General features: G+C 35.9%; 1 protein-coding gene across 1 annotated transcript in view; it reads right to left on the bottom strand.

Annotated features, from left to right (window-relative positions):
* Positions 1-20121, bottom strand: part of LOC125265741 (multiple PDZ domain protein) — a 111228-nt gene that overhangs the window by 11979 nt on the left and 79128 nt on the right. Inside the window, 14 exon segments of the mRNA XM_048186138.1 lie at positions 651-844; positions 963-1046; positions 2316-2461; positions 2555-2717; positions 5025-5099; positions 6356-6454; positions 6576-6629; positions 7824-7896; positions 7976-8067; positions 8818-9014; positions 9947-10118; positions 12576-12647; positions 17867-17929; positions 20024-20113. Of these exon segments, the coding sequence (XP_048042095.1) occupies positions 651-844; positions 963-1046; positions 2316-2461; positions 2555-2717; positions 5025-5099; positions 6356-6454; positions 6576-6629; positions 7824-7896; positions 7976-8067; positions 8818-9014; positions 9947-10118; positions 12576-12647; positions 17867-17929; positions 20024-20113 (1574 nt within the window).

Genomic DNA, 20121 nt, shown 5'->3' on the forward strand with positions numbered 1-20121 from the left:
GTAAAAAAGAAGTGTGCTTAATTGTAGTGAATGTACTTGTAGTGTAAATCAAATCTTAAAAGTGTATTTTTACTTGCAGATAATATAATAATAAATAAAAGGCCACTTAAGTGTACTTAAAGAGAGTACACTTTCATGACACACACTTAAGTACATTTTTAAAAGGGCACTTTGTAATAATGTCAAATTAAGTTTTACTTTAAAGTACATTTTAATAATTGTTTTAATAATCTTTTTTCATGCTTTAACTGTAGTGTTTTTCAATATTAAATATAAAGTTAAAATATTTGAATGTACTAAATTGCAACTTTATCATGACAAATGTGTAATTACAAAAATATTTACATGACATACAAGTTTCAACAATAATTACATTAAAGTATATTTTAGTTTACCATAAATGTTTGTCAGTACATTCAGCAGTAACCTTAAACATATTTCAAAGACAATAGAAGTAATTATGCATTTACATATGAAGACGTACTTAAGTCCTACTTAAGATGGTCAAAAACAAGATTTTATCTCAGGGTACACACCGAACTAGCAAAATACTAAAAATGCTAAAAAACAGGAGCCCAAAAATAGACGGACACCCCAATTATTTACCTTAAATCAGACTTATTTAGTACCTTCAACTAATGTTCTAGTACCTTCTCCCGATGATGCTGAGTCCCAGACCACGGCCTGGTTTCTTCTGAAGCTCAATGGTCAAGGAGTCCCACAGTTCTTCTTCCTTATACTGACCCTCATCTCTGAAGACTGTCAGACGTACACGTTGCGGAGTCTGGCGCAAAACGTTGATTGCCTCATCATGCGTCGCCACTCGCAGATCTATACCATTCACCTTTTGAGAGAGAGAGAGAGAGAGAGTTACAAAAGGGAGGGATAGAATGGCTGAAATGAAGTTGACATGAAATCAAGCCTAGTCTAGTCAGAAGAGTGTCTGATGGTCGTGATTTTACCTCCAGAATCTGATCTCCCGCCCACAGTCGGCCATCTTTAGAGGCGGCTCCCTCCTCGTACACCTCATGAATTATTATAGTTCCCTGAACATAGACAAATTCAGTCTTTATATATGTTCTTATAAACGAGTTCCTAAACTCTTGTGAAAAAGAAGAGTGCTTAATTGTTTTGAATGTGAACTTGTAGTGCACTTCAAATTTTTATATTTTTTAAAAAACTACTTGCAGATAATATATGAATGAAATAAAAGGCCAATTAAGTGTACTTAAACAGAGAACAGTTTTACAGCTTTCACGACACACTTAAGTACACTTTTAAAACGTTTTTGCATGATGTTTCTGCAAAAACCCTAAAACAATGCATGTAAACAGAGTAACTCTGGAGGTCTTCAAGTCTTGAAGGTCAGATAGGCACTCCATTAGAGAGCAAACATGTATCTGTGTTGTAATTTCTTTATGTGTAATTTCTCAATATCTTTTATTCATATATATTTATTTTCTTCATTTATCTCTTCATATTCATTTATATATTTATTTTTACTTGATAATTTTCATTTGTAATCTTATTTTGTGTGTTGTATGGCCTTAAATATAATGATATATTTGGAACAAGGTCTTGGCTTGTTATAATAATAATATAATAATAATAATATTAATATTATTACTATATTATAATAATAATAATATAGCAATAATAATAATAATAATAATAATTTCTTGTCAGACAAAGTGAGATTAGGTCAGCATTATTTTACGATCATTTAAATACAATTATCATACTTATTAATATTTAGATTTTTTCAGTTTTCATTTTAAATAAATTGTAGTTGTATTATTATTATTATTATTATTATTATTATTAATAAGAATAATATTTTTTTTCTTTAGCTTTAGTACTTCAACTTCAACTTATTTATTTCAGTTAGTTTGCCAAGGCAACATTTGTAATTTTTCAAAATTAAGTTTTTTTTTAATGTAATATTTATATTTTATTTTATCTTATTTTATCTTATTTTATTTTTTATTTGCCAAGGCAACATTTGTAATTTTTCAAAATTATTATTTTTTTTTTTATGTAATATTTATATTTTATTTCGTTTTGTTTTGTTTTGTTTCTTTTATTTATTTCACCTTAAGTTTTAGGTTTGATTAACAATAACAAGAACTGGATTTTCTCTGAATCCCAACTTGAAGACAATGTGAATTGAAGATTTATGGTGAAAGTTGATTTGTATTAGTTATGAATAAAATTTTGACTGCACAATCAGTTTGTACACATTTAGGTAATCTCCAGTGTCATAGTGTGCAAGTTTATATCAGTCCGCTTGGAAACAAACGTTAAACGTTATTCACCAGTAAAGTGTCACAGCCGCCCACGATACTGAGCCCCAGTCCTGTTCTGCCCTTGCAGATCTCTATAGTGGTCTCACAGCCGGGGATGATGGGACACGTAGCTGGATCAGACGCCAAGGTCCCCGGAGTGGAGCATCTGCTCGAATCTGCAACACACAATCATCATGATGACAAAGATCAGGTTCAGATTTATTCATGGACAAGTTTTCCTTTAATAATCCCAGACTCCTCCCTCTTACTCCTGATTGGCTCTGTCTCTGATGATGTCACAGAAACCAGCGGCAAGCTGATTCCTGGGTCTGACCCTGAGCAAATCTGATTGGATGAGGAGGGCTGGAAGGCGGGGTCAATGCAGATGGTGAGTTTCACTGAGTCCTGGGCTTTCTTCAACAGTGACATCACCTACAACACAACAATTTCACGATTAAACAATGACTCCTGTCATTAATTATTTTTGGAAATAATGAGAAACACTGTTGATGTTTGAAATTGACACCCAAACAAACACATCCCTTCCTTCATTGCTTCACCCCCAAAACAACAAACACACTATGCAACAAAGGCAAACACTAACAGCTGGAGCATCAGACAGCTTGCGCAAGTATGGATGAATCAGCTGTGATTCAACAACAACAGAATACAACAGCATATCTTAGTTCTGTGAAACATAACAAAACTCACTTATCAAGCAGAAACAAAGCAACCTCAGCATCCATCTTCAGGCTTACCCGCTCTCTAACGTTTCTCAAGTGCTGTAAAGCTTTTCCCAATATTAAAACGAGTTTTAATTATACTTCTCTGACTTTTTCGTCTTTGGTAATATCTCAGCCATATCGCTTTCTACAGTCTTTCTACAAATCTCCCGCTTACTCACTCTCTCTCCTCCCCATCATGAGCATACCCCGCCAGAAATTTTACATTCCCAGAACATTCCCAGAACATTCCCAGAACGTCCCCACTGGTGTTAAGGATGTTGTCTAGTAACGTTCCCAGAACATTCAGAGACGGTCACGATGTGGAGTTCTTTTAAGGTTTGGGGAACATTATTTGGTGGACCATCAGGGAACATTCAGGACGTTCTGGGAATGTTTAGGGGACTATTACTATAGGACGTTCTGTTAACTTCCCAAATGTCCTCTCTGTAACGTTCTCGCATGACCATAAAATAACCAAAATAGAACGTCCCCCTAAACTCATATCCGGAACGTTATTAAATGACCAACAGAGGACCATGTGGGAACGTTCAGTTAAAGGTGCCCAAGAATGCTTTTTCACAAGATGTAATATAAGTTTAAGGTGTCCCTGAATGTGTCTGTGAAGTTTCAGCTCAAAATACCCCATAGATTTTTTTAAATTCATTTTTTAACTGCCTATTTTGGGGCATCATTAACAATGCACTGATTTACACTTGGCGCCGCCCCCTTAAATCGCGTGCTCCCTGCCACACGAGCTGTCGACTATATTACAGCGCATTTACAAAGTTCACACAGCTAATATAACCCTCAAATGGATCTTTACAAGATGTTCGTCATGCATGCTGTATGCATGCTTCGAATTATGTGAGTAAAGTATTTATTTGGATGTTAACGTTTTATTCTGAGTGAATTTGAGGCTGTCCTCCGTGGCTAACGGCTAATGCTACATTGTTGGAGAGATTTATAAAGAATGAAGTTGTGTTTATGCATTATACAGACTGCAAGTGTTTAAAAAATGAAATAGCGACGGCTCTTGTCTCCGTGAATACAGTAAGAAATGATGGTAACTTTAACCTCATTTAACAGTACATTAGCAACATGCTAACGAAACATTTAGAAAGACAATTTACAAATATTAGTAAAAATATCATGCTATCATGGATTATGTCAGTTATTATCGCTCCATCTGCCATTTTTCGCTGTTGTTCTTGCTTACCTAGTCTGATGATTCGGCTGTGTGCAGCTACAGACGTTAATACTGGCTTGTGTAATCCCTTGAACATGGGCTGGCATTATGCAAATATTAGGGGCCTACACCCCGACTGTTACGTAACAGTCTGTGTTATGTTGAGATTCGCCTGTTCTTCAGAGGTCGTTTAAACAAATGAGATTTATATAAGAAGGAGGAAACAATGGGGTTTGAGACTCACTGTATGTCATTTCCATGTACTGAACTCTTGTTATTTAACTATGCCAAGGTAAATTCAATTTTTGATCTAGGGCACCTTTAATGTCCCAAATACCCTTTTTGTAACATTCTTATGTGACCATAAAATTAACCAAATTTGAATGTCCCCCTAAAGTCATATAAGGAACCTTGAACTGCAGCACTTTCACTACCAAAAGAGGACGTTTTAGGAATGTCCCAAATGTTCTGTAAAGGTTCACAATTTTCTTCACCTTTAGAGAACTTTTTTAGGCAACGTTGCACAAGGTCACGAGAACGTCGCCTTCTATGTGGGAATATGCTCCTAGGGTACAAGAGTGTTGTGGTGTTGTGGTGATCGATCCGATCCGATGTGCAAACACAATATTTATTTTCAGCACACACACAGAATAGACATCTAGCAAATATTCACAATATTGTTTGCTTGGTTGTTGATTTCAATTTTCAATAGTGTTTCTCAAAAATTGTTTACTGCACCTACAAGGGTTTAGAACAACAATCATGACAAAATTGAGTATTCCTTTAAATTCTTAATTAAAAACATTTAACAGTTGGAATGCATGTTACCTTTTCCACAGAGAGTCCCAGAACCATCTCATCATCTACTGCAAGCAGCCTGTGTCCCACTGCAATCATACCATCCTAAAACACACACACACACACACACAGGTCTGAAACTCTCTAGGTAGGCAGCTCACTAGGTTTTGAGAGACAGCCATACAGTACACAAAAACTAGCAAAGATGCACATAAAAAGTCAAGTCAAATTTATTTGCATAGCACTTATTACAATACACATTGTTTCAAAGCAGCTTTACAGAAAAATCATGATATTCATGTTTTTAATATCTTAATACCTTCATGGCTAATAGTCGCGTTTTGCAATGATATAAGCAATCAAGAGGTTGTATACTGTATGTATGCGAACAAAGTTGGACATACATGCATATCCATATATATATATATATATATATGCTAAATGCCGCTGATTGGATTTAAATAGGCAAATGCTTAAGAGTGTATGATTGGATCATAATGGCAGTGATTATTATGTTTCTAGCATGTTATATGTTTGGCAACAGTTCTTCTAAGCCTAATTAATGGAGTGTGTAGCTCCATCAATTAGCATTGTGAATACAAGATCTTGACCAATAATTGATGCACCTCTTGATGGAAATAACATCACAACATTTATTTCCATCAAAAGGTGCATCATTTTGGTGAGCACTCTGTAAAGTCTACTCCAGCACATCCCAAAGACTTTCAATGAATTTAAGGTCTGGACTCAGAGGTGCCGATTCAAGTGTGAAAATGATTCTTCATGCTCCTTCCCAACTATTCTTTCACAGTTTGAGCATGATGAATCTTGACATTGTCATCCATGGCCAAGATTTGTCTTCCTACATGGTTGTTTAAGAAATTACCAACACATATAAAATGCTAGAAACATGATAATCACCGCAATAATGATCCAGTCATAGACTCTTAAGCATTTGCCTATTTAAATCCAAAGGGCAACTTTTTTTGTTTTTTTTTGGCCGGTCTGTATATGTGTGTGTGTGTGTGTGTGTTAAAGCCAGCATGAAATCAAAATTGATCCAATTTATTTTCTAATACACTTTGCTGGTCTTATTGTTCACAATTTATCAGTGCATGTTACTTGCAAAAAGATTATTTTAGTAATCATCAAAATGTCATGCTGCTTTTTCATAACTTTCATTTTCAGCTAACATCAAGTCCTCTTATATTTCATCCTTGTCCCATCAGGCACCTACATTTCAAACCCTATATTGTTCTCTGGTTAAATATCAGAAATATGTCACATTACAAAAATAAAATGGGTTGTGGACATTGTGTCTGTTGTCTTTAATTTTGCACCTAGACCATAGTGATTCATACCCTTCCAGCTGCTCCATTCTCATCTACACTGTGAATGATGCATCCATCCCTGCTGTCATCCTCCTTCAGGACGATACCAACCCCTCCATCCTCCTGCACCTATGAGATTGACAAAGAGACAAAGAAAGAAAACACTTTAGCAGAAAGCACTTAACATAGCCGGCACAGAGACAGAAACCGCACAAACGCAGTCAAAAGCGAACTGAAGTGTGTGTCTTACCACAGGAAGAGTTATGTGTTGGATCATGTCTAGTGTTGAGCTGGGCGGCTCTGTCTGGGGCAGAAATAAGAAATAACACATTAAACATGATGATGACTGAACAAATGAATGGATAAACGTGAATGGCTGTTTAGATTCAGATTTAGTCCCTACTGGTAGATGGTGTAACTACAACATCATGTGACCAAAAGCCTTCAATGAAAATCCTTCTCCACTGAAGGCCATATGAAATTATTTGTGTATACTGATAAAATATATGTTATTTTTTGCGGGAACCATTAAAATTGCAAATATTTCATAATAGTATAGTATTAGTATTTGTTTTTAGAGGCTCTTAAAAACAGGAAATTGATTTATTGAGATGAACAGGAATGCTAACGGATAGCTATATCTTTTAGAATGAATGAATGAATGAAAAAAGAAACAAACTGCATAAACTAATGAATGACCTTTCTTTTTACATACTTTGGGAATGTTTAATGTGTGCCTGTTTGCCTCCCTTGTGAAAAAGAAGTACACTTAAGTATACTTTTAAAACGAGTGTTTATTAAAGAAATTTAACTGAATGTAATGTTTTCTGATAATTAACTGCATTTAATTGCAATTAAATTAAAATGTATTATAGTTTGAATTTATATTAAATGCAATAAGCTGAAATTTTGAGTGTTTTTGACCCACTTAAGAAGGACTTAAGTACATCTTTATATGTAATTAACTAACTCTGTTGTCTTTGAAATATGGTTAAAGTGTACTGCTGAATGTACTGACTAGCATTTATGGAGAACTAAAATATACTTTAATGTCATTTCTATTGAAACTTTTATGTCATGTATTTAAATATATTTGTAATTACACCTTTGTAATGATGAAGTTGCAATTTAGTATATTTAAAGTATATTAACTTTAAATGTAATATCAGATAAAGCAGTACAGTTAAAATTATAATCAAGTTCTTTACATGTGCTTTAGTGTGTTAGTTGACCAAAAATGATTACAACAATTAAAAATGCTTTTAATTAGACATTATTACAAAGTGCACTCTCTTTAAGTGCATTTAAGCAGCCTTAATTTCATTAATATTATATTATCTGCAAGTACAGGTTTTTTTTAAACCATTTTAAACATTTAAGATTTGAAGTACACAACAAGAGTATTAATTAATTATTATTACTGTTTTATTCTGTAGTAATAATAATTGTATGGTACAAGCACATGTAGATAGCTAGACACAGGAGAGTGTGAGTTTACCTCTATGTGTGTGTCCGGTGAGTCTGTCTCTTTCATTGGCCCGACAGCCATCTGACTCAAAGCATCTCCGTTTCTGAAACACATCACGTGCGTCAGCAGGCAAAATCCCTTCAAAATCCCTTCAGATCAACACATCAAAACTTTTGACCTACCGGATGAAGATGATCTTGACTTTTGAGGGGGCACTTTTAATAATGGCAGAGGCGTTTTGATGGCTGCGGCCGTATAGAACCTGACCGTTTATCTGCAAAGGCGACAAGATGAATCAGAAAATGTCTAGAACTGTTTAGCATCCAATTGTGAAAAAGAAGTGTGCTGAACGGTATTGAAAGTGCACTTGTAGTAAACTAACATTAATAAAAATAAAAGGACATTTAAGTGTACTTAAAGAGAGAACACTTTAATGACTGTTTCTTAACATACTTAAGTACACTTTGTAATAATGTAAAATGAAGTTTAAAAGTACATTTTAAATCATTTTTTTTTATAATCTTTTGCAGTGCTTCAAAAGAAGTACACTTATTTTGATATGTTGACTAATATAATAAAACGTAAAGTACTTTATTATTTTAACTGATATGTGTTATTCAATATTACATTTAACAAATATATTTTAAATGTAATAAATTACAGCTTTATCATTACACATGTGTAATTACAAATATGTTTAAATACATGACATACAAGTTTCAATAGAAATTGCATTAAAGTATATTTTAGTTTGCCATAAATGCTTGACAGTATATTCAGCAGTAAAAAAAAACACTCTAACTGCAGTTCAGCTAACTGCATTTAATATAAAATTAAACTGTAACACATTTTTATTTTATCCCAATTAACATGCAATTAAGTGTCTATTAACATTACATTCAGTTTGCACAAAAGCACATTCTTTTAAAGTATATTATTTCCGAAATAAGAACTCTTTTTTTAAAGTATGCTAAAGTGTACTTCTTTTTCACAAGGGTCAAACTGATGTTTTACACACACTCACCTCCAACAGTTCATCGCCCACCACGATGTGTCCGTCTCGCCCGGCGGCGCCATTGGGGTCAATGCCCACGACAAAAACACTCATGCGTGAACGGTCCCGGTTCCCTGCCAGACTCAAACCCAAACCAGTGCGGCCCTTCTCCAACTCGATCATGTGCAGCTGACCCGGTAAACGACCGTACCGCTCCGTTACTTTCCCTTCACACACACACACACACACACACACACACACACACACACACACAAATATATATTAATATATTAGAGCAACTGAATCAAAGAGCATTTCTGAAGTTGTGCTGAGGCCTGCAGTTTTACTTGTAAATTATACTTAATAATCTGTAGAGTTGCTGCATTAATGGCATTGAATGTTCACTTGTAGTGTATTAGCATCTTAAAAGTACTGCATATGAAATTAAAAGTCACTTAAAGAGAGTACACTTTCATGTTTCTTAACACTTAAGCACACCTTTAAAACATGCACTTTGTAATAATGTCAAGTTTTAAGTACTTTTTAAATAATTTTGTTTTATATAATCTTTTTTTCATCATACTAAAACACATGTAAAGTACTTGTTTATAATTTAACTGTACTGTGTTATTTGATATTACATTTAAAAGTTAATGTATTCTAAATGTACTTAATTGCAACTTCATTATTACATACGTGAAATTACAAATATATTTAAATACATGACATACACATTTAAATAGAAATTACACTAAAATATATTTTAGCTTGTCAGTTAATCCGACAGGAAACTTTAACCATATTTCAAAGACAACAGAAGTAATTATGAAATTGCATATAAAGATGTACTTAAGTTCTTCTTAAATGGGTCAAAAAAGTACTCTAAAGATCAACTAATCGCATTTAATATAAATTGAAACAATACTACATTTTCATTTAATTACAATGAACATACAATTAAGTGTCCAAAAACATTACATTCAGTTCACACTGAAGTATTTCCTTTTAAAGTATATTATTTCCGTAGTACTCTTTTTAAAAGTATGCTAAAGTGTACTTCTTTTTCACAAGGGTCTCCCTCTAAATTTAGTCCTGTATAAGTGCAGTGTGAACAGTGCCCTCTGGTGGCGCTGTGTGTTATAGCGTATGTGAGACTCACTCCAGCTGTAACCGTACTCATCCTCCTCTTCGTCATCAGGACCGTTGTTATGAAGAACAAGTCTATCTGGAATCTCAGTCAGAGTGTCCGAGTCCGTTTCCCCAACATGTGGAACGACCGGCAGTGACAGGACAGGTGTCGTTGGGAAGATTTTTCCCTCCTCTCGATTCAGCTGCCACACAGATTTAATAGTGTTTTTTACTTAAAAACAAAATGCATTAAAAAAACGCTATAATTTATATCCAATTAGCACGTCATCTGTCCACACAACATCCTCCATTAAACCCATGAAATATGAAGCTTAATGTAATCAAATCACATTCAACACATTAATCTGTTCTTCATTTCTCAGCATGAAGAACCAACAAACCAAGACATGCTGCTGTGCTTTAAAAGCCTTTCTAATCATTTGTTAGGTCTGGTAAATTCATGTTTAATGAGTGAAAAGCTGGAAAAAAAGTATCAATATCTAAAATGTGTGTTAGCACCAGGGGTTAAATTGGGATTTGTTATGTTGGGGGGGTGGGGGCTTTCGAGGAGTGCACATGTATATGCAAAGCCTACAAAATCTTATCAATTAAAAAATAAGTCGACAGAGCCCTCTGCTATGAACACTAAAATGATGCAGATCAAAATCATTCTAGATGCTAGCAGTGTGCAAAGCTACATCTGATAGCAATAAAAGCTTTCTGTAGGCCTAAAGGAAAGCATATCAATACAAAATACAGGGTTCGACATTATGTGCTTGTCCTTTGGACAAGTAAATTGGTCACTTGTCTGAGCAAAAAAGTTGCTTGTCTGGAAAAATTTTTTTTTTTTTTTGGTGTAAATATAATTTATTCTGAAGCAATATTCTTAACAGTGTTCCATCAGCTTTTGCATATTTATATCTGCATGCTTGTGATATTTACCCCAAGGGCATTTTTTCCCCTAATCTTATTACATGCTTCATCTTTTATTTAATTTTTTTTTTTTTTTTTTTTTTTTTTTTTACATTGATCAATAAATTCAATAAGAAAATAAAGCAGAACTGTTACGAATCAAATTAAATAATTTACACTGAAAAATTAAACTGCATTAAATAATGTTGTAATATTCTTTAAATATTTTTGAATATACAAATAAGAAATGTTGGGAAAATTTAAACAAGAAACTGAACCGCCAGTAGGTGGCGGCAAGTGACTGTCCTAGTCATTCATTCAAACGATTCGTTAAAACGGCTGATTCATTGGGCCATTGAATCTTTGACTCAACCGATTCGTTCAAAACGATGAATCATTCAGTAATAAAACGCAGCTGAGTGTTGCTGTGAGAGATGCTGAGATTGTGCTGTGATCTTTGTTTGGAACTATTTTCGCTGCTGAAATTGAACAAAAACACTCAGTAATGTGTCTAAAATGTAAGTGACTTCATGAACTTGTATTGAATTTACTTAACTTATTATTGAATGTATAAAAGTAGTGTCACATTTTCAATCGTGATCCCAATAACACGGAAAACAGCGCTCTTGTCGTGTTATGTTACGTAACTGTAGGCTATCATATGTTATAAATATAAAAAAACCCTCCACATTTTGAATTTTTACAGCAGCATGTTTTCTTTGTGCTGCACTCATTTGTTTCTATTTCTCCTCGAGAGGCAGCGCGAGCCTCAACAGCGCAACCTTGTTACTGTCAGCACATTATACATTATATATTATTATTATCCATTATCAGTTGCCACTTACACTAAATGTGATAGAATCATGCTTGTGTTTTGGTAATTCCCTAGCTATTTTTGTTATTGATGTTTTAATCAGGAGTAAAGTAAAACTCTTTCTTTTGCCCCTTCAAAAAATTAAGCTTTAATGTCGAACCCTGATAAGCCTATGTGCCGTGGCTCAGCCCCGGATGGCCCCGGCCCAATTTAACCCCTGCTTAGCAAACTATAAACAATATTACATTGTTAGATATGTCTCAAATGTTGTTCCAAATTTGTATGACTTTCTTCTGCAAACAAAAAGGAAATGTTTAGCAGAATGTTCATGCTACTCTTTAAATTTTGGTCTGTTCCTCACACAAAACTATGCTTATGATGCTTTTAAGTACTTTTTGGATTTAGACAATTCCTGGTTACTCTGTGCTTTCACTGAATGGAAAAAGAGCAACATCTACTACACATCTCCTTTTCTATTCCACAGAAAAATGAAAATCATTAAGATTTATAGGTAAATGGTAAGTAAATAAATATTTGATGTGCGAAAAAAACTATTCCTTTTAAACTCAGTTTAACTCAGCCTTTTGATTAAATCAGCTTTTCAATTATGCTGCATATTTATATATTTAGAAGTCATCATATTACTTACAATACAGCAAAAGTTTTACAATAGTGCAAAGAAAAAAGTATTTTTTATTTTATATGTATAAATATTATTTATTGCATTAAATTTATATTATATATATATATAAATTATATAAATATATAAATAATATAAATTTTATATATAATATATATATATATATAAAACACAGAACAGAAAGAGGGTTTTAGTGCCATATATATGCAAATGTTATGAAATAAGTTCCATAACTGCATATAGATGGGAGGATGGGAGAGGAAACACACACCCACAAACCCACAAAACACAAACCTTAAACGGTGTAGGAGTGAAAGGATTAGTCGGACATAGACGGAGGAAAGGTCTACTGTAAGTGTCAACGGCCTACAGAAAAACAGAGAATAACCAGCACCAGTGAGACAGAGAGACAGAGAGAGAGAGAGAGAGAGAGAGAGACAGAAGGAAAGAGGGAGATCAAGTACTTATTCAAACTACAGCAGTGCACAATATAAAACATTATCTACACTACAAATGCTGTTCTTAAGTCAGTTGAGAACAGGGCAAGTGACAACTGGCCCGAAACTCAGCAGGTCATCTTTACTCTTGATCTCAGAGAGCCTACATACTCTCTGTCACTAATGGAATAGAATATGAGCAAAAGTCCCTTTCAAGGAAAGCCTGTTCATTCTGCAACCACATTTGCAATGCCTCCGGTCAACTATTTTAGGCATCCAAGACCAAATCCTATCTACTTGAAATACTGATTGCTGAACTCGCAATTAAATTTCAAAACAGCAAGAAAATCTAAACTAAACTGTTCCATAAATGTTGTTTCTTATGCTCAAATAGCGTTAAAAAGGCTTTTTTTTTTTTCAGGCTAGACCAGCCAATGTGCATGTGCAGTCCTAAGCGCACCTTCTCAATCAGCAATTGGCTCTTTTATTTAGAAGGCGGGACTTATTCCGCCATATTGTGCATTGCACTTTCTCCCATTCATAATTAATGTGAGTGCACAGTCTTTCTATATATAAAGTTATTGAAATAGCTCAGTGCATACTAAATATTGTGTAGTGTACACTATACTGCCTGCTAATTTTAAATAATACTGAAACAGTAGGCATTATTATGCAACATTATTGTCACAGTGTTTTATCACATTGTACGTGTGTGGCAAATAGTTATGAATTTGGATATTAAAATTTTAGAATTTTAATTAAATTTTGTGTATAAATGTAGAAGATATGATAAAAATCATGTCTATAATTATTTCTGGTTCATCTCAAACTGAGCATATTGCATTGTGGGATATAGTATTCCACACAATGCAGTCTACTGCATACTGCACATTTGGGCAAATATAGTATGTCACAGTGTTGTTATTGTTAACTAAATCTAAAACAAACCATAATTTGTATCTTTTTGTATTCATAATTGAAATAAGGTATAAATAAATAACATATACATATTATATGAAAATATATATTAAAAAAGAAAATTAGAAATGTTGTTTCAGCAACTAATAGAAATAAAATAAGTTTAAGTTTAATTAAGACTACAACTGAAATAAAAATTCAAAGTTAAATAAAAATGTTATGAACAAAAACTGATAGAAATGACAAAAGCACAATATGATTGAAACTAAAAAAATTAAAACAAAAGTTAATTGAAAATATTAATTAATACTATAATAGTATTTATAAAACGGTTAGTTACTTGATTCTGATTGGTGAATAGCAGTGTTTTATTCATGATAAGGTCAGCTAGGGACCGTTCACAAATGCCTAGAGCATACTGCATGCAAAAATCATACAAGTTGGTTAAAATATGCATTGCACATAAGACTGATTGGCTTCTGCACAACTTCTGAGAGTCTGGCTGCCCAGAATTTTATCAGTTCACAAGGAAACAGTCTTGTTTACGATGTAGTGGGCTGCTACAATCAGTACATCCATGTGTCTAAGCTCCATCTTATTTTACCAATGAATTCTGATGTATTTTCCAGTTGTTTGTCATTAGCTACTAGCCATCTCCATTTTTGGATTACTGGATGTCAGGAAACAATATTTATAATTAAGAGATTTAAACAAGTATTTATATTAGTGTGCAAATGTATAACATATATGTATTGTTAACAAAAAGACCACTCACTTATTGTACATGGGACATTGTTAATAGCCAGTAACATGCATCACAATGGCGGTTATCTTTAAAAGACCTGCCCTGAAATGCATAACTAGAAAAATTATATTACAGACTTTTCCAAGCCTGAAAATCACAACTGTAAAACTCTCTGGTATTTTCAGGTTTTTTATGATTAAGGAACCTTGCCTCAAGCACAACTTCATATTCCATTTTCTTGTACAATTATGTCTGTGAAATAATCAGGACTTAAAATGACAGGCTATTAGTGAACACTATGTTCAAAATGAAAATTTCCTCAACCTTCATGACGTTCAAAGTCTTATATATACACTGATGAGCAAAAACATTATGACCAGTCAGGGGTAAAGCGAATATTGTTGATCATCTCTTAACAAGGTCACATATTAAGGTCTTGGTAGATTAGATGGCAAACAAACAGTAAGCAAACATATTTTAAAACTAAAAATTTAAATTAAACTGAAAATATATAAATAAAAGCCAATTCAATACAGTAAATAATACTAAAACACGGTTAAAATAAATAACATCAGTGAATCGGTCTGTTCCTCAAATATAGCTGTAAAAAAAAAAAAAAAAATGTGTTCGTGCTGCCTTAAATTAAGTTTAGTCAACTCAAATATCCAAGTTGTAACTTAGCACTCTTACGTAACGTGGTAGTGAAAAGCACAAGGATGAAGGAAAATATGAATAATGATATTTAATGACAGAAACAGGCAGGAAACAAGAACAAGAACAAGAACAAGAACGTATGCAAATGAGGGAGAACACAGGGTATATATACAAGTGGCAAACAAATGGAACTTAACAAGATAATTAACGGGACACAGGTGAATGAAATGACTAATTAAACAGAATGGGGAAAACTATGTCACATAAAACACAGGACAGAGCATACACCAAACATAACACCCCCTCCCGAAAAGGTGCGTCCTCGCGCTGTAACGGTCCATCGAGGAAGGAAGGAGGGAGGGAAGTAAGGAGGGAAGGAAGCAGGGAGGGAGGGAGGTAAGGTGGGAAGGAAGCAGGGAGGGAGGGAGGGAAGGAGGGAAGGAAGCAGGGAGGGAGGGAGGGAAGGAGGGAAGGAAGCAGGGAGGGAGGGAGGGAGGGAGGGAGGGAAGGAAGGAAGCCAGGAGGGAGGGAAGGAGGGAAGGAAGCAAGGAGGGAGGGAGGGAGGGAGGGAGGGAGGGGAGGGAGGGGTTCTGGAGGAGGGTGTGGAGAAGAGAGAAGAAAAAAAAAAAAAAAAAAAAAAAAAAAAAAAAAAAACACACAACAAGAATAGTCCAGGGCACAGAAAACAGTCCATGGGGGAGTGGAGGGTGGGAGGAGCCAGGGGAAAGCCAGGAGCAGGAGGAGCCAGATGTTACCCCCGAGGCCAGCTAGGACGAGGCCCCAGGGTGGAGTCGCAGATGGAAGGAGCCATGGTGGAGTTGACTTGGTGGCAGACGACCAACAGAGATGCAGCTAAAGATGGAGATTTGGATGGAACTGATGAGCCGACGAGCCCACACATAGCTGATGGTCCTGGAGATTGAGGAGGAGGCATAGTGACGAGCGTCCAAGGAGGTGGCGGACATCCAGAGGGCAGAGGCTGAGCTGGTGGGACCGAGGTGGAAGGAATGCGGAGCCAGACGGAGTCGTAGGTGCAATGCGATAAGGGAGCTCGGAAAAGCCATATGGCTGATGGCGTCCGGTGGAGCCGAGGGAGGTTGGAGCCAGGGTGGAACTGAACCATCGACGGGCTGAGGTGGAGCAGGAGGCACAGAGGCTGGAGGTGGAGACAGGGATTCCTCTGAGTGAGATGGAGATGGCCTGAAGACACTTGGCCTGAAGTGAGATGGCCTGAAGACACTTGGCGTCTCTACCTGGCATGTGGAAGATATAGAGTGGCTGAAGGTCAGTAGCGATGGTGGGGCTGAGGAACTGTCTTAAGAACTGGCTGAATGAGAAGGCCAGAGAGGGAAGCTGGGTGGGTATACAGGGAACTCAGGAGACACAGGAGATACAAAGAACGCTGGAGAATCAGGAGAAACTGGAGATACAGAGCATTCAGGAGACTCAGGGGACACAGGAGAATCAGGGGAATGGGAAATCACCTCTCCAAAAGAGTCAATTAAATCAGCCTCAAAAATACCTTTCAGTTCCTCAGTATAGTTGCCAGGGACAGCAGTCATTTCAACCACAGTGGTGGTGTTGTGGGCGGGGCTTTCCTCCCAGCCCTCGAGCTCCACAAGCACTCCCTCAGCGTCATACAATGTTACCAGCTCACGCACCTGGTCAGAACCTTGCTGTGAGGCGGGCTCCAGGGCGATGTTACCATCCGACCTTGTCCTCGGTCCTGGCTCATCCATTGCGGCAGGCTGGCCACCTCGGTCTGCGGTGGACACGTGTAACATCTCCGTCGCGTCATTCGTCAGTGGTGGCTGGCTGGTCTCTGGCATTGGAGTGGGGCTGATGGCGAAGTCATCCTCCGTGGGGCCGATGGTGAAAGGCGAGTTGTTACTCACCAGCACCCACTCCATGAATGCACCGAAATCCTTCTGAGGACCGTTCCCTGGGAGGCGTACCCGGGACCGCTCGCTTAGGCCGGAGATGTAAAACACGCAGAGCGAGCGGTCGGGAAAGTGTGTAAGGCACGCCAACTCCAAAAAATCCCTGGTGTGTGATTCAAGGGAGCGGTCCCTCTGCTCCAGGCATAGCAGGGCAACTGCAGGAATGTCCATAGTGAAGGAGGAGGGAAAAAACAAAAAGAAACGAAAGGCCGCAAAAACAGTCTACGGACCAAGACTGTCTTCTGTCTTCTGTTACGTAATGTGGTAGTGAAAAGCACGAGAACAAAGGAAAATATGAATAATGATATTTAATGACAAAACCAGGCAGGAAACACACTTTAACACAGTTAACATTAACGAGAACGGACAAGGAATGAGGGAGAACACAGGGTTTATATACAAGTGGCAAACAAAGGGAACTTAACAAGATAATTAACGGGACACAGGTGAATGAAATGACAAACAGAATGGAGAAAACTAGGTCACAGAAAACACAGAACAGAGCATAAACCTAACAAGTACAACAGCCCATTTCAAGTTGACAAAACCTAAAATTTTCATGCAGCACTTTTTTAAATTGAAAAGTTTTTTTACAGTCTTGAATTCAAAAGACTAGGTCTTTTATAGTGCTTTTTTGATGTTTTTTTTTTTAACCTTAACAGCCATGGTCACCATAACTGTTGTGGTAATGAAAAGACATTACAGCATTATTTTGTTACACTGAAGACAATCATACAGGTTTAGAAATTACCTGAGAGTGAGAAAACAAAGACAAAGACATTTTTTTTGGTGAACTATTTAGAATCCAGAGCAGAAATGGAGTCATGTTTGATTATATAATACAGCTGCACAGTTTAATAAAAGAACAATTTCATTCAGGTTTTTACTCACCTTCTCACTGCTGGTCTTCAAGTTGAAGGCTGAAATGTCTTCAACTGCATCCAGCGCAGATGTCTGCCGTTATTAAAAATGAAAGAACAGTCCTCGTTAAACACAGCTAAAGATGAAGTCCAGCAAAAACCTTTCTTCATGACCTCAATAATGTCATTAAACTCTAATGTCATTAACAAAGCTCTCTGTTGGTCTAGAAGATTCAAACTAAAGTCCGCCACAGTAATGAATTTCTATCCTTATGGCTGTGGGCCGGCTGTAGATCCCCCCTCGTGTTTTGTACTTGTTGTTCAGTGCCATTGAAACAAAGCTAGTTTTAAGAGCCATCTGCAGAGAGACATCTGCTGGGCGGGAATGAGACATGGATCATTAACGCACATCTGGACACAGAGAGTTTATAAAGGTCTGATGAAGAGAAGGACAGGCCACAGGGAGCCAAACTTTAAAGGTGCCTTGATACGATGTAGTGGCCAGTTAGAAATATAGCAGAGCTTGAACATGTTACTGAGATGAGTTCAGCATTATTACAACACAATAAATCCTGTATAAAAGTGATAAAATGATTTAATGGTGTAATTTTTTGATCTTTTGCAGGTTGAGATTTCAGCAAAAACAGTCGTAATGTGTGATATCTCAGATCATGGAACCTCTTCTGAAAACGAAGTACACTTTAGCATACTTTTAAAAAGAGTACTGAATGGAATGTTTTCGGACACGTAATTGCATGTTAAGTGCAATTAAATAAAAATGTAATATAAATAAATTTATATTAAATACAATTAGCTGAACTTTAGAGTGCATTTTTTACCCACTTAAGTGGGACTTTTTATATTTAAATTCATAATTATTCCTATTGTCATTGAAATATGGTTAAAGTGTACTGCCGAATGTACTGACAATACTAAAATATACTTGGCATGCATTTCTATTTGAACTTGTTCTGATGAAGCTGCAATTTAGTACATTTAAAATATACTAACTATAAATTTAAAGGTCCCGTTCTTCGTGATCCCACGTTTCAAACTTTAGTTAGTGTGTAATGTTGTTGTTAGAGTATAAATAAAATCTGTAAAATTTTAAAGCTCAAAGTTCAATGCCAAGCGAGATATTTTATTTAACAGAAGTCGCCTACATCGAACGGCCAGTTTGGACTACATCCCTCTACTTCCTTCTTTAATGACGTCACTAAAACAGTTTTTTGACTAACCTCCGCCCACAGGAATACACAAGAGTTGTGTTTGTAGAGTGTGTTTGTCGCCATGTCGTCGAAACGCTGTTATTTTCATCCCGCAGTCCAATCACCGGGTCTGATTCCGGCTCAAATTGATAGGGTAAAATTAAAGACGTGTTTACAATAACACTGAGCGCATGCATCTCCACGTTATGGTAAGAGGCGTGACCTTTCCAGGCAAGATGCACTAAACTGCTGTCGAATCACAACACAGGAACCGCTGGCACAATCAGAACTCGTTACGTATTTCTGAAGGAGGGACTTCATAGAACAAGGAAGTCATCAGCCCGTTTTTATGACAGTGGAAACAGCGGTATACAGATAAGTAAATTATGTGAAAAATACTGTGTTTTTTTTACACGCGAAACATGAACACATGTTATATTGCACACTATAAACACAATCAAAGCTTCAAAAAACCATGAAAAACGGGACCTTTAATATAGAACAAAACTACATTTAAAATTAAAATCAAGTACTTTACATGTTTTGTGTTAGTCAACACCTAAATAAGTGTTAAAATCCTTCTTTAAAGCATTAAAAAAAGTAAACTCTAAATGTTACTTTTTAAAAAAGTGAACTTAAGTGTGTTAAGAAACAGTTATGAAAGTGTACTCTTTCTAAGTACACTTAAGTGGCCTTTTATTATATTATCTGCATGTAATTAAAACAATTCTTATAGATTTGAAGTACACTACAAATGAAAATTCAATACAATTAAGTGCACTTCTTTTTCACAAGGGACGTTTTCGTTCTACAGAGTATTTTATTGTACAAAAATATCGTCAATATTCTTTTTTTTCCAAAAAACACTAGCATTCCCAAAAAACACTAGCATGCTTATAACCATGGAAAACCATGGAAGAATTTTCTAAAATTTGATAACCATAAAACACAAACACACAGACAGGACATCTCAGTCTAACCTGTAGCGGTTTGTATGTAAAGCAGGATTCAGGATAAGGGTGGAGGGTTTGCTCTGAGCGGTTCAGCTGTAGGAGGGCTACAGGAGGCTTCTAGAAGC

This window comes from Megalobrama amblycephala, linkage group LG3, assembly GCF_018812025.1.
Source record: "Megalobrama amblycephala isolate DHTTF-2021 linkage group LG3, ASM1881202v1, whole genome shotgun sequence".
Classification (NCBI taxonomy): Eukaryota; Metazoa; Chordata; class Actinopteri; order Cypriniformes; family Xenocyprididae; genus Megalobrama; species Megalobrama amblycephala.